General features: G+C 32.4%; 4 protein-coding genes across 5 annotated transcripts; 3 read left to right on the top strand and 1 right to left on the bottom strand.

Annotated features, from left to right (window-relative positions):
• Nucleotides 1-86: 86 nt before the first annotated feature.
• LOC149910064 (uncharacterized) lies at nt 87-1,121 on the top strand. The gene has a single exon (XM_090107182.1). The coding sequence runs from the start codon at nt 306-308 to the stop codon at nt 1,026-1,028; it is 723 nt and encodes a 240-aa protein (XP_089963308.1). The 5' UTR covers nt 87-305; the 3' UTR covers nt 1,029-1,121.
• A 3,341-nt stretch (nt 1,122-4,462) lies between these two features.
• On the top strand, nt 4,463-18,617 carry LOC149910063 (uncharacterized). Of its 2 annotated transcripts, none has more exons than XM_090110202.1 (6): nt 4,463-4,621; nt 14,688-14,805; nt 16,362-16,571; nt 17,067-17,300; nt 17,717-17,920; nt 18,143-18,617. In XM_090110202.1, exons 1-6 carry the CDS (start codon nt 4,611-4,613, stop codon nt 18,299-18,301), a joined length of 936 nt encoding a protein of 311 aa, XP_089966328.1. In that variant the 5' UTR covers nt 4,463-4,610; the 3' UTR covers nt 18,302-18,617. The 2 variants fall into 2 exon arrangements, with proteins under 2 accessions (XP_089966328.1, XP_089966320.1); XM_090110194.1 differs by having other exon boundaries at nt 17,058-17,300.
• Nucleotides 18,618-18,890: 273 nt separating this feature from the next.
• Nucleotides 18,891-20,456, top strand: LOC149910062 (glucosaminyl-phosphatidylinositol-acyltransferase PIGW-like). Its single transcript, XM_090110183.1, has one exon. It carries the CDS (start codon nt 19,005-19,007, stop codon nt 20,310-20,312), a length of 1,308 nt encoding a protein of 435 aa, XP_089966309.1. The 5' UTR covers nt 18,891-19,004; the 3' UTR covers nt 20,313-20,456.
• Nucleotides 20,440-26,144, bottom strand: LOC149910061 (uncharacterized). The gene is made up of 8 exons (XM_090108922.1): nt 25,569-26,144; nt 25,358-25,456; nt 24,815-24,977; nt 22,961-23,085; nt 22,503-22,665; nt 21,852-22,091; nt 21,131-21,359; nt 20,440-20,718 (listed from the first exon to the last, which is right to left on the bottom strand). The coding sequence occupies exons 1-8, from the start codon at nt 25,583-25,585 to the stop codon at nt 20,525-20,527; spliced, it is 1,230 nt and encodes a 409-aa protein (XP_089965048.1). The 5' UTR covers nt 25,586-26,144; the 3' UTR covers nt 20,440-20,524.
• Nucleotides 26,145-27,031: the final 887 nt, after the last annotated feature.

Genomic DNA, 27,031 nt, shown 5'->3' with positions numbered 1-27,031 from the left:
CAGATAAACGTCATTCAACATTTTTAATTTTATCGGTGTTGACGTGGTGTTAACCGACTTCAGTACATTTTGATATGATACTTTATTTTTAAATAAGTAAAATTTTCCTGGAAGAAAACATAGGACCGTACTAAATTATACTGATTTACATAGCTCCATTAAAGTTGTGACCTATTCCTAAAATAATGAAATGTATCAAATTTGTCATAAAATGTTATACGTCAGTCCATCGTCAGTCAAACAAACCAACTAGATAAATTAGTTAAAAAAAAGCACAAAACTATGAACTTTTGTAAAAATTTAAAATGGATTTGAACGTTATTTCGGATGATACTAAAGTAAGGAAAATTGAAGATATTATAGAACTCCAGAAAGCGTCTGGGAAAATAAATGCACGACAAGTCCTTTTCCAAATTCCAAGCGACTCGGAAGGCGTCTCAGATAACTTGACGAGAAGTTTAGATACCGGTCTGTCGAAAATCAAATCAGAACTTCGCAAACATGCTAAAAAGTCCCAAAGAAAAATTAGTGCTTGCCGAACGTTATTACCAGACGCGGTTTCTTGGCCAAGTGACTCAGATATAACAGTGTTAAGAATGAAATTATGTCTCAACAATAATTTGAAAGAAAACGTTACAATTCCTGGAGATGGTCTCCATCAACCTAATAGTTCGTCAATGATTAATCTGGCAACACTAATGTTGCAATCACCGCAACCTTCGAAGCACAGCATTTTCGAAGAAATGTTATTCCCTTTGTCTTCTTGGGAAGGCTCTGAATTGGAAACGAAGATCGAAACCAAGGAGAAATCCCCAAAATACTCGTACAACAATGCAGTACTTCATGCTGCTTGTAGTCAGTATAACAATAAAGCTTTTTCAAAGGCGAGTGATTGTACCGATCTCGACGCAAAATCTAAAGTAGCGAGATTTTTTCGTCTTTACTTTTGCCCTTGTTGTTCTTGTCTGTACAATATGGAGAAAATGCGAGAGGAGCCATCCGCGTATTTCACAAAGAAATCGAAGTGAACACGTTTAATTGTAAACAAAAAATTGTAAAAATGTTATTGTTTATCAGATGCTTTATGTTAAACAAAAACGCCTGTGAATAAACATTGGCAATTTCCATACTTTCATAACGTAGTTTTAATCGTTCCGTAGCAACGTAATTAACTGTATGTATTATCCGTTGTTAATTATCATTATCAAATTATTTCTTGTGTAATATTATAACCTATACATTATGAGGATATATTATTATCATAACAAAAAGTACTTATCCTGTTCATAACATAATAATTTTAGATTTATTTTTAAACTTCATCACAATGTCTACAAGTAAAGGCTGCCTTCATAATGCGTATTACGGAGTGCGGCCCTATGGGCTCTGTCCTTCCAAGTCATTTTTAAGTATTTATATTTCATAATTGATAATAGTATTTACAAGACACATCCTTTGACTTTGAACTTTTTTCACTATAAATTACCTTAGGTTTATTACGGAGACAATTTTTAAATTAATACGTCAACCAAAAATATTTCAACAAAATAATGTCTTACATATATCTTCAGTACAATCTCTTAAATGAACCAGTTTCATGAATTAAACTTTCCTTTTTATTAGGGTTCCGTACCCAAAAGGTAAAACGGGACCCTATTACTAAGCCTCCCCGTTGTATGTCTGTCTCCAGGCTGTATCTCATAAACCGTGATAGCTGAAATTTTCACAAATGATGTATTTCCGTTGTCGGTATAAAAACAAAGACTAAAAATAAAATATTCCCACTCCCCAAACAATAAACTTCTAAAGATGATAGTACGGAACCCTACGTGCGCGAGTCCGACTCGCACTTGGTCGGTTTTTATGCTGCATAAGAATAAAAACTGCATAAACAAAATATGAATGAAAATGAAACAAAAAATATTTTGATATGTACGTATGTACCTAACGATGGCACAACCCTTAAAGTAGGTATACTGAAAAAAAAATTATATTTAAAATTGGCCTGAAATCAAAATAATTTGTACTTAATCGCCGGCCGCCGCTGTAAATATTTTTGAACAAAACAGATTAATTACACAACAATTACAGCATTTAAATTACGTGATTAACACAAGCTATAGGTTCAAGTGGTACCAAAATATTATCTTCAAAACTAAACAGGAAATATGTAATTTAATTGTGAAATTACGGATACTAGAAACTCAGGTTTCGCTCCTCAATCATAGATTTTAAGTGCTTCCTATATGTTTTTTTTATAGAACGTGTATTTGAATAAGCTTTGATTTTGAAACGTACCTAATCACTACAAATAATGCGATTTTTTTAAACTATATCTAAACACTTCCACCCCAAAACGTATTGTATTCAAATATGAGGGCTGCTAGTTCTACCTATTATAGTAGAGTACAAGCTGTGCTGCGCGGTTTTACCTGCAGTGCTCCGTTCCTGTTGGTCTTAGCGAGATGATATATAGCCTATAGCCTTCCTCGATAAATGGGCTATCTAACACCGAAATAATTTTTCAAATCGGACCAGTAGTTCCCGAGAACACGCTAGTTCAAACAAACAAACTCTTCAGCTTTATAATATTAGTATAGATTGCAGCTTCTTTGGGTACGTGTTTTTAGCATGAGGCATGTTATACATTTTGACGCAATATCTAAAGTAAGTATATAAAGTGAAAACAATTGTGTTTTTGTATGTATGGTCGTAATATTTTCACACTAAAAATACTGGACTCATTTAAAAAAATTGTTTCACTAGCAGAAAGCTTCATCCTCGCAACATAGACTATTTTATCTCGCTATTACTATGTACGTAGTATATATCTGTCAACTGTGCTATTACGCTTTGTATCAGCTAGTTAGGGCCGATTTTTCAATGCTTGGATAAAACTTATTCGTCGATTATTGTATAAAACTACCATTTTAAAAACGTATTCCAATTGCCCGTATTTGACAGTTTACGTGACATTTTAATATTATCGTGTAATACTTTATTGGACGGATAAGTTTTATCCGAGCATTGAAAAATCGGCCCTTAGTGTAGTATTTTATTATTTGTGGTATAACTGATAACATAACTTCGTTGTAGCTTCACTTTTGTTTTACAAAAGGTGACTAGAATAATGTGCATCTACTCTAGGGGGCAGGAAGCACGTGCCATGGCAGCGGGTCGCTAGGGGCGGGCCTTTCGTAATTGTTACCGATTTTTAATTTTCTAACGTCAACGAACTTTAGGAACATCACAGAGTAAACATGTCCTTACTCCTTAGTAATCAGAGTTATATATGAGGTTGATAAGGTAAAAATTGAAGGTATTTTTATTTTATTTTAGATGCTACGACACGTATTCAAATACGTGTAACAAAATTTTGGTCCAGATAAATTTTGAGATAAAAAATAAACATAAATCATCATAAGGACATAAAATGACCCTAATCAATTATAGATTTAAATATTATGTACCTATAACTAAAAATTATTTTATGATCATGTAGCCATTAGCCTAAAGGTCGTTTTTTTTCGAAATTCTTGGATATCCTGTGTTATAGGTACGCTTAAATAAACATATCATAGAATTTTATAAATGTTTATAACTTGTCTGATTATTTCATGGTTTACATGCATTTGTTTTTTTGCATGATCAAACGAAATTTATTTTAGGTGCATCAGTGCGTCCGTGTCGTAAGTTTTAAATTAAGTATAAGGTATTTATAACAAATTTTTTTGCGCTCTTAAAATATGTATAACAACTTCAAGTTTGTATCGAATTTATCAAGCAATATTTGAAAACACAATTTTTATCTCCTCTCAAAATTATATAAAAAAAATTAGGCAAGTGTCAAGTGGTTTTGCGCCCTTATCTGTTTTGTTTTTTTTTGTCACATTTCCATATTTTATTCATAAAATATTGAATACTTTTGAACCCAATATCGTGTAAATCTTAAAAGTATAATGTAATGGAATCAGATAATTTACATGGTCTTGGATTTGGGTGTCCACCTTTTTAGAGGTGACCTATCAAAGTTATTGAACTCTATATAGAAACTCATATATTTTTTAAATATATGTATAACTTATACACACGCATTCTTTCAATGCCAGTTAAAACACTCACATGAGTTAAAATAAAATCATTTAATAATTCATAATATATGACCCAGTTACTACCAATCAACAAGACACACGAGCCGGATTTGTTCCAATACATTATTATTAATAATAGATTTGCAAATTATAACTCGGTTGATATTATGTGACCCATTGATTAATAGTTTGACACAGTTAAATTAACTTTCAATATAAATCGATTGAAATTTGAAAGCAGTCATAAACTAACCGAACAACACCCGATCTTCACACTTCAATGACATCCGAGATCGATTAATTTCATCTGTTTAAATTTTAAGTTTTATCGAATTCGTTCGATTCGCGTAGCATTGCCAAATGGTTGCTTTTCTTGGTTCCCCCGTCGGACGCAGTTGATGCAAGTTATAAAGCGGGAGAAAGCACGCCGACCGCGCAGTCTTTTAGCGCGGCCTTTGCGTCCTGTTTCGCGCGCATTTTGACAAGTGTAATTAAATCGGATACTCTTAGTGCATAAACATGAAAATGAGGTAAATATCCATTATTTTATTTTTTCGGTTACTAATTTTATATAATGAGTGTAATGTATTTAATTACCTATTTTTCAAGCCAGATTCTTCCTGGTTTTATCATGATAATATTAGGCTTCTCCTTTTCTACATTAATTAAAGATTATAACCATAGATGATTCAAGTCTACCTTTACAAAAAAATTAAAAAATGAGTTCTTGTTGAATAGATATAACTTTTTAATCAATGTAGCCGGTAAATTATTACCGTCAAATATGGAAGCAGTCGTTGTTAATATGTAAGTAGTTAATATTAGAATAACAATTTAATAAACTTTAAGTAAATTTATATACATAACTATTATTATTAGCGAATAGAAAAATCTCATTGCTTTCAGAAGGATTAGCAATAAACAATTTACCAGTCTTCCAAGTTATATCTGAAATTAAAAATTCATGGAACATTTTAAAATATGCTAATTACTTTTTAACCGACTTTATAAATATGTAGTTATGCTACATCTGACAAAAATCAAGCTTTCTTCAGAATGCAGATAATGTACAGTTTAATAAAAAAATTTAAGATACTTTAGGTATCTACTCGTTGTTCCATAACAATATACATCAATTGTTCAGTTCGAATATATTTAAATAGCAAATAGAGAGACAGTTGCACGATAAAATTACATCACAATTTTTGTAAACAAACAAAAAGTCGTTTGCTGAATTTCTAAACATTTGGCATGTCATCCGAGATAATTTCTAATGTCTATGAGAATCAATCACTTTCACTCGGTCATTCGCGTTTGTATTTTGTAGTGCAATTTGTATAAAATTACTGGATAAACTCTTTTCCCATAGTATTATGTATGAACAAGAAACGTAATGATGTCATACGCAGTTCATACACCTTCTAGTAAAAAGCATTGATGAATGGCTCGAAGAACTTGTTATAATAGTAGTAACTAGTAATACATAGTAGGTTATTGTGCACCGCAGCAATGTTATATTAGCTTAGGTTATTAGCAATTATTTATTCTGCGATGGCCCCTGTCATTTCAACAAAAAAAAAGTATGTGTATTCTAAATTTAAAAATATTTGAAAATAAAAAACTGATGATTTTTTTTTTGTAGCATAATTGTAATGGTAATGTTTTGAGTAGAAAGGAGGGTCCTGAGTCCTGACTCGGTTTCGTTCCCTATCTTAAAAATGAAGAACGGTTCAACGAATTAATTGTCTATGTTCGGATTATTTTACAAAAAAAAGACAAAAAATTGTATTCGGACGGAGAAAGGACAATTAGTACGGTAAAACATAATAATATTGCTCAAATTCTCGAGCCTTAAGATTTGGGATAGATATACAAATAATAATGAACATGGAATTGTAGTAACTGTTATTTCTTATTATGAATACCTACAAATTCTGTAGGAATGTATGGGACATAAAAACCGTTTCAAAATATAATTTATTTCACGAGCTTATGTTTCTCAGAAAGTTTTTATTTTATGTATTCTAAGAACCTTGCCCTTTGTTGCCTCTTTCAATGTTATTGAACTTTGCATTTAATTATCATTATAAATGAAATTTACTATGTACATAGATTGTAGATATATTATATTATGTAGCGTGTATGTTAATTTTAATTGTTTTTTTATTACGATCTGTAAGTATAATATTTCTTTTACAAATAAGTACCCACCTAATATGTCCACCGTTTGAGAAAACATATTTGTATTGGTAAATGGTATTAAAAAAATGTTGAAATAAATTAATGGCCTGAAAATGGGCCACTTTGAGATACTTACAGCCTTTAAAGTCTCTTTTAACTTACCATTTCTCGGTATGTATTATGCAACTGTATAATAAATTCATAACATGTATGCACAGCCTACTTACAACTTATGCGTTGGTTATGGTAAGTTTTGTTTGTCTATTGTCTGGTCTCTTTGTTATGTGGGTGTGATAATCTCAAGCTTTTGTAATCCACATTCACGTGTTAAAGATGCTGGTAACATTTATATGCGTCGTGTAGGACAGTAGGAGTCGGTTATTTAAAAATGGAACGATTAATTATCTATGGTAAATCCATTACTTTATGTCAGTTAAAATGTCTCTGGTTGGCATTTGTTTTTGAAATTTGATTTGTTTTATAATTAACGATTATAGCGACACATTTATTTTACACCTATTAAACAAGCTTCCGTAGTATCAATTAATTACAGGATATATTAGCCATAAAAACAAAACATTTAGACATGATGATTCATCTGACGATCTGTTATATGCCAAGGACGTATTTAACTTAAATAACATCAGTTTGTTTAATGCAATTATTCAAATATCCGAGTGATAAACGCGCAAGCTATAATTGAAGAGGAACCAAATTGATAAATCGTCCATTTCAGTTTTTTTAATACCAGCAAATGTTATAAACGGGTAAGACAGAAACTAGACCTTCATTTTATTGGCGTATTTTTAATGTCAGTGATTGCCATGTTAGTATTTATATGGAATTTTAAACAACAATTTAGGCTCTGGAACGGTATGTTGGTATAAATAAGTACGATATTCAATGTTATAATAGTTCACACGCTCGTACTCTGTTATAGAAATTGCGTAACGCACGGCTAACAATATGAGAACTGCGTTAACGCATTAAATCGCGAAATTGCATGCGTCGCATGTGCATAGTGTTTATTTGAATGGGTGCATGTTAAGTTTTTACAATAAAATTTAGGATTTTATCATAAACCATTAAACCATATAGAGTGGACTTTAGAAGTCGGAGCATAGAGAATATAGGTTCAGTAGATTAATTTTGTAAGGTATCATAGATTTTGATGCATGAATTGCAATGGATATGTATATGGGAAACCGTCACGGGTGTAAATTACCTACACGCAAGTGAAGACATGTCTAGAAAACTAATAACTTAATAAAATGTATTTCGTGAAAGTCACATTGTTATTAATGTTATATGCATCCTGAGAAACGTTGGGAAGGAAACTGTTACGTCTCACGCGATCAGCATTCTTCGGTTAATCGTCAATAAACAAAATTATTTCCTTGCACGTTGCGTGTTGCTTGATGTTTCTCGATAATTAATGAATCAATTATTACGTTCACACGCGTAATAATTAATAGTACTTAGATAAGGAATATAGCTTGTAACAAAATCATTTGATAAGCATAATTATTCATGGACGTGACGTATCAAAATGCCTGTAATTACTTACTGCCTGTAATTTATATAGCAAGACCTAACTAATTGATCTTTTTTGAGTAAATTAAGTATCTATGAAATGACTTCTTATATAATGCTGTTTACCTTTATTAATTTCATTACGTGACAATGAAAACACACGAGGTAATTTGTTACAACATAAGCATTGCAGATTATTGTTTTTGTTATAACTTTTGAAGTAAATTCGAAATATTTTTCTTTGTTAAAAAAAACAGTGAATAACCTTATCTGTACCAGTGAATTTTCTGTAGGATTTCTGATACCCTACATTGAAACAACTGATGTAAACCGACTTCCTAATAACATATGTAATGTAACGTCTGACATATAACAAGATGTGAAGTAATTTGAAACGATTATTATAGGATTACGTGTAGATTTATTAGCATATATTTTCACTTATATTTTTATATGTACAAGATAAGTGCGGACGTAATAACTCTTTTATTACTCAGAAATGAATTCTGATCTGTATTATGTAAACAAATTTATATTTCCATCTAAGGTACATTTTATTAACAAATTGGACAGGTTTTTTGCACATAATATTATGTACAAGTAATTAAAGCTTCATACTGCAACCACAACATAAACTGCTTATCTACACTAATATTATAAAGAGGAAAGGTTTGTATGTATGTATGTATGTATGTATGGTTTTCACGCATAAACTACTGGACCGATTTTGATGAAATTTGGCACAGATAATCTTTAGACCCTGAGAAAGAACATAGGCATAGGCCTTTTATTGCGAAATATGTACCACGGGCGAAGCCGGGGCGGACCGCTAGTTTTAAATAATTTCGTACCGTTCTTTATACTTCGTGACGGATGATAACTAAATGGGTGCTTTTAATATATTTTGCCATCGTTAAAGAATTGCAAATAAGGCCTAAGATCCGCGACATCGTAAAAATAAATAAAATAATCTAATAAAGGTGTATTAAGTTACACTCGTTAAAACAGATAACCTTCGAATGTCAATGTATGCCGAGTACAGAAACACAATACATTGGAAATTATGCAATTTAACCTAGACAATAAGTTAGGTGGCATTCGCGTGTGGGCGATAATTTTATTCCCTCGAAGATAATCAAGTTATAGTACATTGACCAATTTTATTTATTTACACACGGACTCGTGACCGCAACTTCATCAACGTGATATGAGGATTTTTTTGTAGTTACTTGTAATACTTTTTCCAACCAAGACTATAAAAAAAGTAACAGATTTGGACCTTAACAAAATTGTTATGATATCGGCAACCTATCTACTTAATAAAGTGTTATTTTGGTTTAAAAATTAATTCATTTAAGTTATTATAGTATCTTTTCATTGTCAGCACACTGTGCAACGGCATCGATATTAAATATTTTCAATAAATAAAATTAGGACATTTTTCAGTGGGTTATTTTTTGTGAGTACCACGAAATCGTTTCAGCGAAGGTCGTGTTGCATGTCAAATCGTTAAATGATTGGATCAGGTCCGAGAGGCTATTGTCTATGGACACATTGTGTGTCAGTTGTCACGAAGTTACTACACCGTGATTTATGGTCAGCTTATAAGATCAATGTGATATCATTAGGAGGGTGAATGAAATAGTTCGATGCACGTGTTTATAGAACCTTACGATCAATTACAAACAATAGAGAAGTTAGTTCAAGCTGATTTAATATGCATGACCTAAATAAAAAACGCATACGATACGGTTGACGCATATTATGCGTTTTTTGCTTCAAAAGTATGTCGTAACTTCTTTTAATATACAATTTAAACACATAAATCAATAACAAAATATAATGTAGGTATATAAACGATATAAACGATGTACATAAAAGATCTCGTTAATAAGTTTGCAAAAAAAAAATCTGTTGAAATACGTAATAAATTATGCGTCTATGTGGACGGAACTTTACATTTTAATATTCTTCGAGCCTATTACGATAAAACACTAAAGAGAAAATTAACCAATGAATAAACATTACAGAGTATAAGCGACATTTAAAGGGCACAGTGAAAACCCTTACATAATATAAAATAGTCCATTATTTTTCACACATGTTTAAAAACTTATGTTATGCAACAACCGAATGTAGTCCTTGCAAGTAGCACGTGTTTTATAAAAACATTTCATTTATAAATACTGGTTTTATGAACGCGGGAGTGTCTCGTATTGCAGGAGTGCCTCAAGCCATGAGGGACATAATATTATGTGTAAATAACAAATTGATTTATCTTTAGTATTTAACGTATGAAGTTACATTCATGTCTTATCTGTGTAACATTTTAATTGAGTGAACGATAATAATTAAAACATTATTATTGCTTAATAATTAATTATAGCCCAACTTTCTCAAAATCAAAATGTTACATAGTTAGTAATAAAATATATTACGTAAAAAATGTCGTTATTTTTCAAGTCGGTAATAGTACAGCTGTTGAGTTATCCCGGGATAATGGTTATCAAGGCCATAATATTATTGTCAGTAAAAATACGTCATTACTATAATTTAATACGCTTAAAAATAAAGTAAAAATATTAAGCAGCGTTTAAAAAATAAATAGGCAATATACAATTCAAAATTCAACCCAATTACTTTTTACCTACTGAAAAAAACGACATTTTCGAAGCTTAAAAATGATTTTCCATTAGACAACTCAATAATTACCTTCCTTGCAAAATTGCCAAGTTATAAATAAAACATCAACTAAATAATCTAAAAAAAAAATGAAACGCACAAAATCAATTAATTTTAATCAGAGGTTAATTTAAAATGTCAGTGGAATCGTTTTTCCGCTGAGTGACGCGAGCCGGGATCATTACGCAATGAAAGTGAAATCATAATAATTTCGCGCCAACATGCGACGATTTGCTAGTTGCCACTTCTGGTTGTTATTTCTTGCATGGATTATACCAAATATGCACATCATCTATAATAAGACAAGGATTTCCTACCCTATAATGTTTTGGCACGCTTATGGTGTAGGTATTTGAAAGTTTTATTACCTACCTCTTTTCGTTGAAAAAGGTTTGACATTGACATTAAGTAAATAATAGGGAAAAACAAAAAATAATCTAACAATTTCCGATGTCCCCTTGGGACAAATGCTACATCATTTACATCCATTCGTATGGACGAAGAATAGCTATTTATAATGTTATTGGTTGGTTTCCTCATTTCTACGCTTACCTTCGCATTTAACAAATACCAAAAAATTTAACTCTGGTATTATTTCGACTACGGCAATCCAACTCCAATGAGACGTGCACGATGAGCAGAAACACTCCATTACGGACGTTATCACTGCCATCATAATCTGAATTCTGATGGAACAGGAGACCGGAACTGTACGAAAGACCGACACCACTGAAAAGTGAAGACCTAAAGCTTATCGTGCTCTATGGGGCACGAAAATATAATATAATACATAGTTGAAAATACATCGTAAATTATATTACTTAAGTTATTTTCTTAAATAAATTATTAAAAACATTGCAATAAAAATGTGCGCATAAAACTTCACATTAACTACAAATTTTGCATAAATATTTTTTTTTTTTTTTTTTATGGTAGAAGAAGGCAAACGAGCCGACGCCTTGCCTGATGGTAAGCTAAGTGCGCCGCCCATAGACTACCTACCTACCGTAACTGAGTTACGGGTGTTGCCTACTGGTAGAGGGAATTGTAATACTGTGTAATACTGTAGAGGGAAATATTTATGAAAAGAAAGATTGTTTATTTAACACTATACAATTTATGTTTGTTACGGTTATGATCAGACAGTGAAAAACAATAATAGATTTAGGCGATATAAACATTTTAATTATAATGCGTACGCGTACGCTATAAAATTGGTTACGGTTGCGGTGACTAGAGTAGAAAAGCAAACTACAGAGGAGTAGTAATAAAAAATAATATTAATTACTAGCTTATAAATTGATGCTTTTCTTATTTTTAAACAAACGTTATAATATATTGCTACTCTTATTTATTCAAAACCAATTGTAACAAAAATTTAAAGTGGTCCATTATAACTCGTAATTAATATCTAAGATATTGAATCACGCTCATTGCTCTCTATTGATAGCGCCGTTCAATAACTGTTGCACTGAAAAATTTGTTACGTTGGAATAATTTTACGTAATTTTTACTTAATTTCATCATCAATTTAACGCAAAATTACATCATTTATAAAGTGTGTAAGTGACTACGAACACCAATGCCGTCGCGGTCCAGATGTCAAAGATGTAATATTATTGGAGCAATTGGAAACGGAATAGATAATCAGTTGATATTACTTATACGCGAAAGGCTAGGATACTGTAGGTACTCTACCAGGTATTAACCTACATAGATACAAAAGGAAATGTTCTATAAATTCATAAAGAATAAAAAAAAAACACATTCACGAGGCGGGATTCGATTTGTCGATGGATCGATTAATTCCTATTACAAAATATCAAATACATCATTAACTTCCAAAACTCGTTAAAAACTCGTCCAATTAATTAAAGGTATTATCACCGTATTATTTAAAAAGAAGCGAAAGTTACTTCGTACTAGTACATAATATCAGATATCGGAGCGAAAGTTTCCTGAAACAATCCAACCGTTATGGACATAGTTAGTAAGATATTAGGATGATAAAGACAGATGCACAAATAGACAATTTGATTATGTAGATATTTAAATATTCATAGTATGTATGTATAGCTATGTAAGTAGCTCCTTAGATAATGCCATTCATGCTTTTATTTTTATAAAAGTACACAGTGAGAGTAGTTTCTAAGTTTGTGTAAAATTATTACCATATAAATATTTGCTTATTTACGATGAATACGATGATAAACAAAATAATGAAAAGATGTTAGGTAAGATTTACTTATGTAGTTGCCTTTAGACCTATGATGCCCTTTGACTCAATGGAATTTTTTATTTAGGTAGAAAAGTCGTTACCTACCTCAACGAATAAAAGAAAAAACTTGAAATAATAAAGTATAATTTCATGTGAACACCGGAATTACTTTCACTTCCTTTAATGTTTAAATCTTTAGAGATATTAACTTCTTAGATAATAACTTTCATTTGTCTGGGATTTCATGGTTTTAACATCTTTATTGTTTATGTACACAAGTTCATATAAGATTTTTTTCTATTAAAAATTCTCTATCAGAATTCAACTAATATTAAAATTTAATTAACATTCAAAGCGAAAAAGCTCTAATCTTGCATTGCAGATAAACAATTACTTTGTATCTACAGAAAGACGAAAGCATTACTGTCACTTACATAACCGTGATCAAAGCATGATATAAAATAACGAATCGATAAACGTACTATTACTCGACTGTATTCAATTTTATAACTGCAATTATTATTATCAATTAGATCACTCATTACTCTGCCAAATGAATCAATATTGAACTGAGTACCTATAATATTTTGAGAACTATGTTTCATAAAATAAAGAGTCAGGCAGAAGAACGCTAACCGGATCAGCTAATGTGTTTACCAATAAAAATTAGCAACAAAACTTATAACCACGACATGTGCCAAGTCGCACACAGTTGCTCTATGCTCTTACTGATTAAATAAAAAACAATAATCATATTTCGATCGACTCGAAGTCCAGTAGGTAGTCGTCGCGTAATGGACATGTTCCAAAAACGGTTATTTATCTTTCTAACTGTTTACATCTCAGCACAGAAAGAGCCTTTTACCAAGTTCTTCAATATCTGATATCCTGTTTTAACTAAGTCACTGTGCCCCACAATTACATAACGTAGACTCTAAAGTATCGTTCACAGTGCTAATTACATCAGAGACCGCACCTCAACGGCACACTTACCGTCTTCGGATGTTAACAGATCGATTACAGTCAGATAATGAAGTATACTGACCACACCCTTCTGCTCGATTTTATCACATTCCAAACTATAGAAATGTACACCAGTCGATTCAGTGACATTCTGGATTCTGGTTGAATCAAAAATTGTCTACGGTCAATAGTAGTTACTTTGAATAAAAATAAAAAAAACCGGTTTCGCTTTTAAATCGTAAAATTCATTAACCGGTAGATTTAGATAGTTATCCCATCTTGCCAAGATTTAAATTGGTGCTTAAAACATAATTTTCAATGGAGCCTATAATTCCTTTGATACCAATTTAATTCTTACAAATATCATCAGGCCTATAGGTGGTTAAGTTGCGAAGCTGCGTTATTGTGTTTTGTGGTTAGGCCGGAATGCATACGAAACCGAGCTTTGACGCAAATCCAATCAAACGCTTGAATGCACCCATTAACTTTAATTAGAAAATAATAAAAAACTTTAATTATGCAAAAGTTCTAACAATCTCTCTTCCGCACCTCGGTCTTTGTTATATTATCAGAATAGCTGTGCTTTGCGGTTTTACCCGCAGTGCTCCCTCCTGTTGGTCTTAGCGTGATGACATATAGCCAAAGAATTTTTCAAATCGGACCAGTAGTTCCTGAGATTAGCGCGTTCAAACAAACAAACAAACTCTTCAGCTTAGTATAGATATCAAATATTTTTAATCACGCACGATTTAACTATTACGTTCGATCTACATAAGAAGTGAATAATAATAAGAAAATGTAATAATAATAAGGTAGCATAATTAAAACTGTTAAATATACAAGAATGAAATATACACAACAAATTAACTTTAGACGGAACTTTCTTCGTCAAAACTGGATCTACAGCAAATTGTTACATCATGGCGGAACAATACTAATTTTCTGCTACAATTTTCCTCAACTTACAAAATCGAGACCATCTAATATTATATTTCTAATCTTATTTTTTATTGTTACAGGTGGAACGTTTTAATAGCATTAATGCTCATTGGCACAGCGCTGGCATCTGAGGAAGATGACAGCATCCCTGATGCTGAGGTTGAAGATGAAGATGAAGATTCTCCACTAGATCGAGAGGTAAAGATAATTTTTGATGTTTCTTAATAATATGTTCCAATAAAATCATCCAAATATCAGCTGCAACTGTATTTATTTGCTAAGTTCTTAAAAGGGCTTTTCCACCTAAAGCATTTTCGTGACAATAGGAATTTAGATACTTACCTATACAAATTTAAACGATAACACGCGTGTTTTAATAAAAATCTGAAAAGGATTATAATTAATGACATTATACTCTAATACTGGTAACCATAGGATTATGAGAATTTACGCGGCATTTTTTATTCTAATAAAATAGCGGTCTTAATTACACAGAGAAAGTACTCATTATAACAGACAATACAATTGTTTTGTTTTTACTTATTTTGGAACGGTAGTCCGTAATATGCATGTTTGAAAAGCGAAACCATTTGAAAGTGCTCTCGCGTTATCGCTTTATTTAAATTTAGAACTATGATTGCTTTTTAAATTATTTATAAGCTGTAACTATAGATAATGTAGTTTATAAATATTGTTATTAGATGTTATCTGTACTCGTTATGTAAATGCAGCTGTATAATGTAAACAGTGATGTTATAAAATATGTAATGAGTAGGTAAACCTAATCATATGAGATCGCGTGGGAAATTACAGCAAGCCTACTAAATAATGTTAATTATTGGGTAATTGATTCATTTTAAATTCCTTACATATCCTACATAATAATATAAAACAATTAAAAAAAAGAATAATCGTGAAATGCGTAACTACAACAAATGTGGCAAGCATAGATACATATTTTCTATTAATTGCAATAATATGAAGTAATAATTATTATGCTATTATTTAGGTTGATTAAATGTGTACTTTAATTGTTCATAAACGCAATCGATTCCGGGTTACTTCAATTATTAGAAATCGGCATCTACTTATGGTACCGTCAGAACGTTATATTTTTGAGCATAGCGATAACCGAGATGGAATATTTCCTGTAACCATTTCATACACCTACTGTTATGTAAGTTTTTATTCCACATTTCCCTAGGCTTATTTCATAAAATCTCTCCGTAACATCTAGCAATACCCAGTAACACACACTCTACCAAAGATGTAGAGCTATCTGATACCTACACACTTATGGCATGTCTACACAAACCAGTTTTGCGGAATCGAAGGAAAGTATTAAGGCATTAACCTGTACCATTCACCGGAGCTATTATACGTGTGATATAATTTCAATTAGATAGTAAATAGTTATTGGTACAACAATGTCGCCGAACGTCGTGACGCACGAATAAACACAGTCCAATTTCATTGATTGTTTTATTGGCGCGAAAAATAGACGCGCCATTACACAGTTTAAGTTATGCTGTGCTATTTATAATTTTAATAGCGCAAATAACAAAGATGCATTTCGCATTGGACCGTTTAATTAGGACTGATTTTATGTGTTATATGACTGTACATTTCATAAACATGCAATCAATTGTTACATTTATTTCCGTTCAGACATGCGGAAAATTGTTTAGGCAATTCATAAAACTGACATGATACTCAACATTACTCTTTGCTTAACATAATGTATGAATTTACAGGAATCCCGTAATCTCCGGCCACGTGCTTACACCCCTGTCGCGTATCCGAACACATTACCGACTGGTTTCCGCCCCACACCCTCGCTGGCCGAGCTGGCGGGCTACCAACGTCAGCAGGAGCAGCAGGAGTACGTCGTGCCAACAAGACCACAGCAACAGCAGATTTATATTGAGGAACAGAGGCAACCTGCCCGCGCTCCTCATAGGAAGGTAAATTCATTTCATGTTTATATTTATTATTTATGTTTTGATTCAGTCGCAAAATTTTTTGGGCACTTAGAATTACTTTTATCAGGAATGTTTTAAAGCTGTTTTTAAAAATTTGACTTACTTTAAATGGTAAACCTACTATTACATGTTATTATGATAAACTAGCTGTTCCCCGCGGTTTCACCCGCATTGCTCTGCTCCTGTTAGTCTTAGCGTGATGATATATAGCCTATAGCCTTCCTCGATAAATGGGCTATCTAACGCCGAAAGAATTTTTCAAATCGGACCCGTGGTTCCTGAGATTAGCGCGTTCAAACAAACAAACAAACTCTTCAGCTTTATAATATTAGTATAGAATATAGATTATGTAGCGTACATTTTCGAAAGTTTCACTTAAAAAACCGATAGAAAATAATATATTCATCTGAACTGGTAAAGTTATTAATTTATTATACCAACGTAAACCTATTATCGTGTTCCCTCTAGCCACAAGAGCATCAGCAGCAACGTCCAGCCAAACTCCAACAACAATCATCTGAAGAAGAAGAGTTAGAAGAGAAGGAAGAACCCGATCGTCTCTCCAACCTGCTGCAGCAGTCCAAATTCGACTGTGCCACCAGGAAGTCTGGATACTACGCTGATGAAGACCTGAACTGCGAAGTCTTCCACTACTGCCAAGACAATGTCAAGCATTCCTGGATCTGCCCTGATGGATTTACTTTCCATCAAGTACGTATTTTCAATATTAAAGGCGTTATAATTTATCTGCTCTTTAAATAATCCATACTAATATTATAAATGCGAAAGTAACTCTGTCTGTCTGTCTGTTACTCAATCACGCCTTAACTACTGAACCAATTTGCATGTTTGGTATAGAGATATTTTGATACCCGAGAAAGGACATAGGATAGGTTTTATCCCGGAAATCCTACGGGAACGGGTTTTTCTTTGAAAACGCGGGCGAAGCCGCGGGCGGAAAGCTAGTGATAAATAAATGCTTTTAATTAAACATTTAAGTCAAAACAACAGATCCGTTTGAAAATATAATAAAATTGAATCAAATTGGCATTATTAGTCTTTTCCAATGTTTAGGTTTGAAATATCAATTTTTTAACAGTGTGTTAAATAATTTTGTTTTTCTTAAGGTTCACCTCATCTGCATGCCGCCCACTCACGACAACATCTGTCAGAAGTCTTCGAAGTACCACTTCGTGAATGAATACCTTTACAAACAAATTAATGATGAGGAGGTTCAGAGGAAACCTAATGCGCCAATCAGATACTCCGAGAGGTACTACCCCTCTGAGGTCTACACTGATGACCGATATGAAAGGGAGGATGAAGAAGAGGTAATTTGAATTAACTTAAATCTCGCAGTTTCATCAATTAATAATTATCATTTTATTCCAAAGGGTTAATATCAGAATAATTAGCAAAAGTTACACCTAGATTAAATCAGCTATCTGCCACGTTCTAGAGACGATCATTCAAAATTGATACTTATAACATTTTGTATCATACTGGCAACATTTTTTATAACTTCCTCACGCGTTTCTTTTTAATTTTTTTAGGAAGCAGACCCTCGCAGACAAGGTCCCCAAATACAAGAGAGGCCATCTCAAAGACAACAACAACAATACCAACCACAAGTCTTCAGATCAGCTGAAGAAGTGAATATACCTCTTATCCAAAGACGTCCTCAACCGCGCCCTTACGATTTTGAACCATAAATATTAAATAGGGACAATCTATTTGCCAGATGTTTCCGAAATTAGAAGTAACAATAACATTGTAAGTGTGGCTCTAAGTTATTTGATTGTTGACTTTCAATCAAACAAACAATAATATAAACCTTTCATGCTCTTGGTGCTACATCTCACATAATTTGTTGATACTTTTTAATGTGTAATACTTGGTATAGTTTAAGTTTAAATAAACTTATTTATGACACTGTACAATAAAGTATTTTTGTAATGATATTTGTAATTTACAAATTAGTTGTAAGCTAGTCTGCTAGTGCTAAGGAAATAAAAATAAATTAAAATATATTGGTCTTTTTATTTTAATTGTATTACTATCCAACATTAAATGTTGTTAATATTCGATTCTATTCGATTCATGTAGGAAAAACATGTTTCTTTTTTTGTACTTTTCCTATATGAAAAACCACGGATCTCTATACGTTCTGTGCTCTATACGCATACGCTCTCTATCTGAGCTCTCTATCTTTATAGAGTTTCTCGTTGTGACTGACAGTCCTCTGACATCTGACAGCTATCAATAACAAATTGTCATACGAAGCTATGACAGAATTGACAGTCGTTTTTATCAGTACTTTAAAAATGATAACATATTATTATTATGTTTACCTATTTATTAAAAAAAATAATGAAAGTATAATTGGATTGTGTTTGTATGTGAAAAGATATTAAAATGAACAATTCAGACTACAAAGCGTATCACGAATCTTTAATGAGAAACAATCATGGTTCTAACGCAGTGCATACGTTTTTGTCTATTTTCTTCACAGTGCAGTGTACTTTAATATGTGCTATTCAAGAAAACGAAAGAAAAGACGTAAAACTTATGTGTGAATACATAATAATAGTGCTTCCTTTGATACTAGCACACACTGTTTTGCCCGAGTATATTTACTTTTTAAACGCTCTTGTTGTTGTTCTATTACTTTATACTATTATAAATAAAAGAAAACAGATAAATTTTGTTAAATTATACAAGTTAGAACATACAAGTCGTAAAAGACTCCATTCAATATCATGTATCAGAGGTCTTACGTATTTAATTACGAGCTTATGTATTTTAGCTGTAGATTTTAAAGATTTTCCACGTTCTTTAGCAAAAACAGAGCGATATGGATACAGTCTGATGGACACTGGTGTTGGTTTATTTGTTTTAATAAGTGGTCTTGTACATAAAGACATGAATAGTAATTTTTCAAAAGTAGTAAAGAGTAACTTCAAATTTGTATCAATCCTTGTAGTTCTTGGAGTAAGTAGATATGTATCTATTAAACAGCTTGATTATCATGAGCATGTAACTGAATATGGAGTTCATTGGAATTTCTTCATCACTTTGGCTGTGTGCAAATTGTTATCTACTATTTTTCTATTCATTTCTGATAAAACATTGACACTAAGTGTCTGTGTAATGATATTTCATGAGTTTTTACTTTATAGTGGCTTAGAAGCATGGGTGTTCAGCAGTGCACCTCGTTTAACTCTAATAGATGCTAACAGAGAAGGGATTTCATCTAACCTAGGCTATGTTTCCCTTTATTTATTTGCTGTGCATTTAAAAGCAATGTTAGCAGATAGAAATAAGAAACAAGTGTTACTAAAGTTAATTAGTTTCAGTATAATATTTGTTACATTGTCTTTTGTAGTTAATTCATTTAGACCGACTTCAAGAACTTTAGCTAACACTGGTTATTGTGCCTTTTTAATATCAATTTTATTAGTAATATTAACAATTATGTTTGTTATAGAATTCTCTTTGTACAAAGATAATAAAATGATATTTCAAACACCTCTCACATTATCGGCAATAAATGAAAATGGTTTATTATATTTTTTAATATGCAATTTATCAACCGGTTTTGTAAATATATTTTTTCAAACAATGCTTCTACCGTCCAGTATTACTTTTGTTATTCTTAATATTTATATGATTGTAACACTGGTCATAATATTTTATTTGACAAGGAGAGGGATAAAAATATGAAGACTTGAGAATTAAATATTTTATTTGTATAATAGTATTATTATTTGGTCATATCACATCACTCTAACTATAAGGGAAAAGTCCAATAATAAAGATCTACTGATTTCAGTTGAATAGTGATAGACATTGTATTCTTTTTAGGAGTAAAAAAAAACACTGCATGTATTTTCTGTATTTTTTATTGACTTTGTACATATATGAAACAGAATAATCTAAGCCCTTTCTAGTAAGTGTTTCATATCTTCCGTCTTAACAACAACACGCGAGAATTTCGCTAATACCCTCAAAGAACAACTCAACAATGTATAAATGAGTATGATGATAAGAAAAAATAAATAAATCTTTAAATACGGAAATCTCCCCGGGGACCAAAACACTGTGTACTTCAGATGCTGCTGACTTTTATCTGAAAAAATACGTATTTTTAGTTATAAACTTAATAAATTCTGATAGTCATGAGTCGCGAATGATATGACCATTTTTATTTTGAGCATCAAAACTGGAGACTACAACGAAACTTTGTAGCTTTGCCAAAACACTTTCAGACACTGGCAATCCAATTCAGATTTTGCAAGCTCCTGGCAGGGGCTGTTTAATTGCATTATTAAAATGGCAGAAATTTGGAAATTAAAGACTAACGAATTTTAGACGCTTTGTGATGATTTTTTGAAAAAAAAAAAGACGCGATGACTGCCCAGTCGATTATATGTCCTGTTTAATTTAATCCTGAGTCGTGTATTTTTTATATTTATACCAAATCTACAACTAAATATCTATGCATTAATTATTATCTCTTTATGCATTAAGGTACTTCATACCTACGATAGCTGCTCCAAAACCAATCTGATTGGTGCCCATTCTGTATGAACATGTTGGTACATAAATCTCGTACATTTCTTCACTATCTTTTAGTGGGATGGTTAGAACAGCATCATAGTATTGCAGTAGATGTGTCTGCATATTTCGAAAGTCACGTCCTTGTTTCACATATTTTGATTTGTGTTCATGAGCACAGAAGAATACGTCTGGATGTATTGAGTTTATGACCTGAAACCATAATAATTAAAATCATGAATTTTTAACTGAATGGGAACTTAATTTTTATGGTTCCGTAGTAAAATTAGGAACCCATAGATTCGTCATGTCCGCTGACCGCTCGTCCGACTCTTAGATCATTAAGTAATGATCTAAGGTCCGACTGCAAGTCTTTATCTCGATACGAGATAAAACACTTCGAAAAAAACTTAAAGACACCTCCTTTACTTGATTAAAGTTAGCTAAGTTATTTATATAAGTAGGTAGATGCATTAAGTTTTTTAACAGGTTTAACGAAAATGACCATTCCATCTAAATTCCCGTCATTTCAAATTATAACGGTTTTTTAACATGAGGAAACTTAAACTGGAGGCAAATTGGCCTCCACTTTCAAATAGTAACGAATTTTTAAAATTGATTAAGTAGGTCAGCGGTTCCCAAAAAATAATTTTCACCAATAAAATAAATTCTATTCGTATTATTTAAACCTATAGAATAATATACCTGTTTCGCATAAAACGAGTTCTTTAGCACAGGGTAATGTGATATTGCGATCTTGTAGTTCAGATCTTCATCAAGAGGTTCTGGGACAGCGTATGTAATGGAGCTGACTTTGTAGAACGAGATATTGTGGTACACTACCACGGAGGGCTGCGAGTATACTCTGTTGAATTCCGCCATCTTGTCATGTTTGATGGGCTCGTTTTCACCACCTATATCGTTGTCACCTGGTATCCAGATTTGCTAAAAAATAATAATTTTTTGCTTGTTGTATGTGAAATTTCTTAGCGCTAGGCATAATAATAGAGAGAGAAAAAAACAGGGATGGACGGATTTTTTTCCGCTCCGTATAAAAAAAGCTAAGAAAAAAAGAAACATAAAATCAATTTGGAATGTCCAAAAATAAAATTTTACTACAAAGGACATAAAAAACGCTCTTTGTAGTAAAATTTTATTTTCCGTGGTTTATGCCGAGCACACATGTCAGAAGTGAAACTTCTGTGGCATGACGTTATGACGTGACAGTATTGCCATGACGCGATCTTGAAATTTTGCTCTCAACGCGCCTTAAGTAATAAGTAGTTTCCATAGAGTAAAATAATATATCTGGTAGTTTCACTTAAAAAAATCAATTATAATAATTCATATACTCACAACGACAGGATAATATGGGTCAAATATATTTGCTAATCTTTTAACGTAACTATTAAACTGTGGCGTGGTAGATATACTGCCTTCATCCATAAGGTCTCCTAAAAACACCACTACATCTGGTTTGAAGTGCTTCTCAACTACTGAATATGTAGATCTTAAATATCTGGAACGAATGTGAAGGTGCAAGTTATTAATTTAAAGTTCAACACCATGCGACCTTGCAAAAATTAAATTAATTTTTCAATTTATCTGCTCACTATCCACATTACCTTTCCAATCGAAGGAAAACGTCGTAAGGAAACCGACATCTCGAAGTATCAAAAAAATATTTTTATGCAACTCAATGGCATTAATAAATAATAATATGGAGATTGCAGGTATGTGAAAATGTATTATCCGTTCTTCCAAAAGGACCTTGTTTACACAATATTTTCAGGACATATAATAATTATTATTACCTGTCGCTGTCCCAATTGAACAGGTGGCTAAACGGAGGAGCTACCGCCTCATCACCCTGTATTTGCGGGTCCGCAACAAATAGTATTTTAATGCAATTCTGCTTCACTTCACATTCTATCGTGGGCTAAACTGTACATTATAGGGCGTGGAGTTGAGAGTCGTAATTTTTTTTGTGGTTAGCTATTGTCCTATGGAACCTAAATCTGAAATTTCACAGCGCGAAAACTTTTTGTTTTTGAGTCACGAATTTTTGAAAATCGGAAAATTTTACTCCATTTTATCTTTGAAACGCGAACTTACTGTTATGACAGTGTCAAATTGACCTACAGCGATTGTCAAACGCGTTTCATTTCAGGTAAAACATTTCTATCTAACAAAAAAAATATTATAATTTAAATTTTATTTATGAAATTTGTATATTTTTTAACAACATTAAAAATAATTATTATTAAGTATAGTTTTTGTAAAATAGATTAAATAAAATAAAATTATTAATATTCGCAATTTATAATTTAACAAAAATATTAATCGAAGTGTCTAGTAGTCCGCTAAACGGATGAATAAAATAAATTAGTCGTCCGATTACCGGATGAATAAAATAATTTAATCGTCCGATTATTCGGATTACTAGATAACCTTTTAACACTAAAGCTAGTTGGGTTGGACTAAAGCAAAGGGGGCGCAGGACTTTTGATGGAGTTGGTGTCATTTTAACACCTATTTATTATTGTTTTATCGTAAAGATAACGCTAATATAAGCATGTTTTATAGGAACAACTTTTCTCTAAAATCAAAAATGGCGGAGATATTCACCCTCAATTCGTTAGGTTAGGTTTAGGTTAGGTTAGCCTTTAGGTTAGGTTAGGTTAGGTTTCTTAAAAAAAAACTACACAGAAATAGGAGCCCCGCGAAGCGGGGCTCCGTCGACGCGCAAAAAAAAAAATCAAGTTAGGTTAGGTTAGCCGTTAGGTTAGGTTAGGTTAGGTTTCTTAAAAAAAAAAACTACACAGAAATAGGAGCCCCGCGAAGCGGGGCTCCGTCGACGCGCAAAAAAAAAAATCTAGTTTAGGTTAGGTTAGCCGTTAGGTTAGGTTAGGTTAGGTTTCTTTAAAAAAAAAACTACACAGAAATAGGAGCCCCGCGAAGCGGGGCTCCGTCGACGCGCAAAAAAAAATCAAATACCTACGTGTGCCCTCCTCCCCCCACAAAAAACCTATAATACGTGCGGCAGTTCTCTAAAAAAACCCCGCTGCCGCGGCAGCGGCCGGCGAGTGCCAGAAGCGACTTTAGGGCGATTCCCACTCAAACAAAAAAAAAAAAACTACAGGTCATACTAATGTCTATTACATTAAATCTGTCATATTTCAAATCAAAGAGCTAATGCAATATTACTAGTATTGAAAACTATTATTGTAAAGTAATAATTAATATTAATTGCTACAGATCAATGTGGAACTGGAAAAAAATACCTAAAGCAAAGGGGGCGCAGGACTTAGAAAATTTTTGATGGAGTTGGTATCATTATAACACCTATTTATTATTGTTTTATCGTAAAGATTACGCTAATAAAAGCATGTTTTGTTGGGGCAACTTTTCTCTAAACTTGATAATTACCAAGATACATGACGGATTGTAAAATGTAATTTTTTTCAATGATGGAATATTATGTATTCAATATTAAGCTGCGAAAGTCCGAATCTAGCTAAAAAACGTTACGCTAAAATAAGCATTGCATTATCATAAGACTTGCCACAGAACCGAAGCTGTCAACCCCGAATTCCACGTGGTCTTGTTTGCCCTACCCCTAGAGTGTATGTAAAAAGCCGGAGGCGCGGAGGGAGAGCAGCCCTCGCCCGCCGTGACAAAGCTCGGGAGCCGTGCGAAGCGGAGCGGCTGAGGCTGGTCGCCGAAGGCGACCAATAAGCTGAAGCTGCGAAGTGGAGTACGGGCGACCGTGCTTTGTCACGCAAGGGCGGAAGGGCTGCACTTCCCGTAGCGCCGGAGCTAAGGCAGTGTCTGAGACAATATAAAAAAGACATGAGGAGATAGGGAAAGGGTTAGGTTAGGTTTTATCATCAATCTTTGAGGGCGAATATCTCGGCCATTTTTTATTTTAGAGAAAAAGTTTTTTTTATAAAACATGCTTATTTTAGCGTTTTGAATAAAAATTATGTATTTTATGATTCCTATACAATTTTCACTTTAGATCAAAAATTTTCTAAGTCCTTACTTTGCGCCCCCTTTGCTTTAGGCGGACCAAAACTTAATTTGTAAATATCTCGAAAACTATTAATTTTCGCGCCCCCCCCTTTACAGGGGAAGTTCCTAGTACCCACCCCCCCTCTCTCCACCCCCCACTACCCCCAAATTCCACGCCCTATAATGTACAGTTTTACCCTATCGTGTTCCAGAAAAGTGGTTGAACAACATAAACGAACCATTCACTGTAAATAACAACTCCAAGAAACACCGCGATGAGATATTTCCATGCAACACTAAAATATTTTCGAATATCATTGTCTTCGCACAAAATTAGACTAACCAGGCTAATTGGCTAATTGCTCAAGTTAATGAGGTCAAATCTTTGAATAAAATTGTCGAATATACCTTTTGCGTAAAAACATTTGTACAACGTTATTACGTACAATTTTATTATATTTGTCAATATATAATCATTTTATGGTGCATACTGACACTTCACTGACTGTATACTGACGATTAATATATAAAAAAAGCTTATCACATTCACATACCTAGTCGCTGACAGTGGCGTAGGTAGGTAACTGAGGGCCCCGGCCCCTGAGGAAAATAATAAAATAGGGCCTCTCAACGAATAACGAAAGAAATTCCATGACTAGTTAAGTCTGTCATATTTGATTTGAAAATAGGGGAAATTTGGGAAAGTTCAATTTGATCAAGAATTTCTGTAAAGACTCGAGGCTCGAGGGCCCTAGGGTATTGCCTCACTTAGCTCCATAGGGTAACTACGCCCCTGGTTGCTTATACATCTTATCAGTACCTTCCGGGCGAGTGTGGTTAGCAAATATGATTTTGTCCGTAACTTGTGAATACTATTTCCCCTAATTTGATTATTATATTTACAACCCGACCTCTTTTTCAAATTTATAGAGCTTACGAAAAAATTCCAACTGTTTCGTGAAAGTAGACTTATCGCGTTTTGCCTAGTTTAAGGAATAGTTGTAATAAAGTCATGAAATTACAAGCAGTAGCTAAGGAAAACGCGTTGTAACAAAAATGGGTAAAACGGTAACATATACAATACATATGTATAATTGTATATGACGTAATTAATAACATCAATAATAGAAATATAAATTTTATTTATGATTTATTTTAATAATTAAGAATACACAACATATAAAATACAGATAAAAGACCTTTTGACATATTGCACTAGCAGGTATTGAGAAATAATATCAATAACTCAAAGTGATTAACCGAGTACTATAATCTAAATTGATAAAAAAATAAAAATTATCTAAAAATAAAGATTGCTTACCAAATACATAAAATATATTATCTTGATAATGCAGCTAATCAATCAAGTGCCATTTATTTAAATTCAATAAATTGAATAAAAAATTATATAAAATTAATAACAATACATACACGGCTATTCTAATATTTTGTCGTTCGAAACAGAACTAAATTGAACATTATAATATCAATAATAATTTTTTATTTAACTATAACATTTAACCGGCGCTGATTTTTTACCAAAAATATTTTATATTATCAAAACATTTGTTACCCACGTAGGCAATTCAACTTAATAGTAGTTTACAAAATATTAAATTATCATTTCAGTATTCTAATAGTAAAAATGGTGCCGATTAGCCTCTTTAGTTTATCACTTCAATCAAAATAATTTCGAAATAAATATAAATAACAAGAACTTGGACCTTAAGATTGTGTAAATTTTGCTAGTTCCTAATAACTACCTACTCTACATATTCAGATTCCAATACATTCATCCTTGACGGGTCTTTAAATAAATATAACATTTTTAAAGCTTATTTTGATTCCGTTCGTTACGAATAAAATAATTT

Source organism: Colias eurytheme, chromosome 2 (genome assembly GCF_061535395.1).
Source record: "Colias eurytheme isolate Ceu_HAF_F1 chromosome 2, ilColEury1 Martin Lab GWU primary, whole genome shotgun sequence".
Classification (NCBI taxonomy): Eukaryota; Metazoa; Arthropoda; class Insecta; order Lepidoptera; family Pieridae; genus Colias; species Colias eurytheme.
The sequence above is the reverse complement of the archived record's forward strand: the minus strand, read 5'-3'. Positions and strand labels throughout refer to the sequence as shown.

Excerpts from the sequence above, each read along its gene's own strand:
- LOC149910064 (XM_090107182.1), top strand. The coding sequence starts at position 306 with ATGGATTTGAACGTTATTTCGGATGATACTAAAGTAAGGAAAATTGAA.
- LOC149910063 (XM_090110194.1), top strand. Across the intron at positions 14,806-16,361 it reads ATTCTCCACTAGATCGAGAG|GAATCCCGTAATCTCCGGCC; the intron begins GTAAAGATAATT and ends ATGAATTTACAG. Across the intron at positions 17,921-18,142 it reads AAAGGGAGGATGAAGAAGAG|GAAGCAGACCCTCGCAGACA; the intron begins GTAATTTGAATT and ends TAATTTTTTTAG.
- LOC149910062 (XM_090110183.1), top strand. The coding sequence starts at position 19,005 with ATGAACAATTCAGACTACAAAGCGTATCACGAATCTTTAATGAGAAAC.
- LOC149910061 (XM_090108922.1), bottom strand. Across the intron at positions 22,666-22,960 it reads TTCAATTGGGACAGCGACAG|ATATTTAAGATCTACATATT; the intron begins GTAATAATAATT and ends CATTCGTTCCAG. Across the intron at positions 22,092-22,502 it reads ACCCATATTATCCTGTCGTT|CAAATCTGGATACCAGGTGA; the intron begins GTGAGTATATGA and ends ATTATTTTTTAG.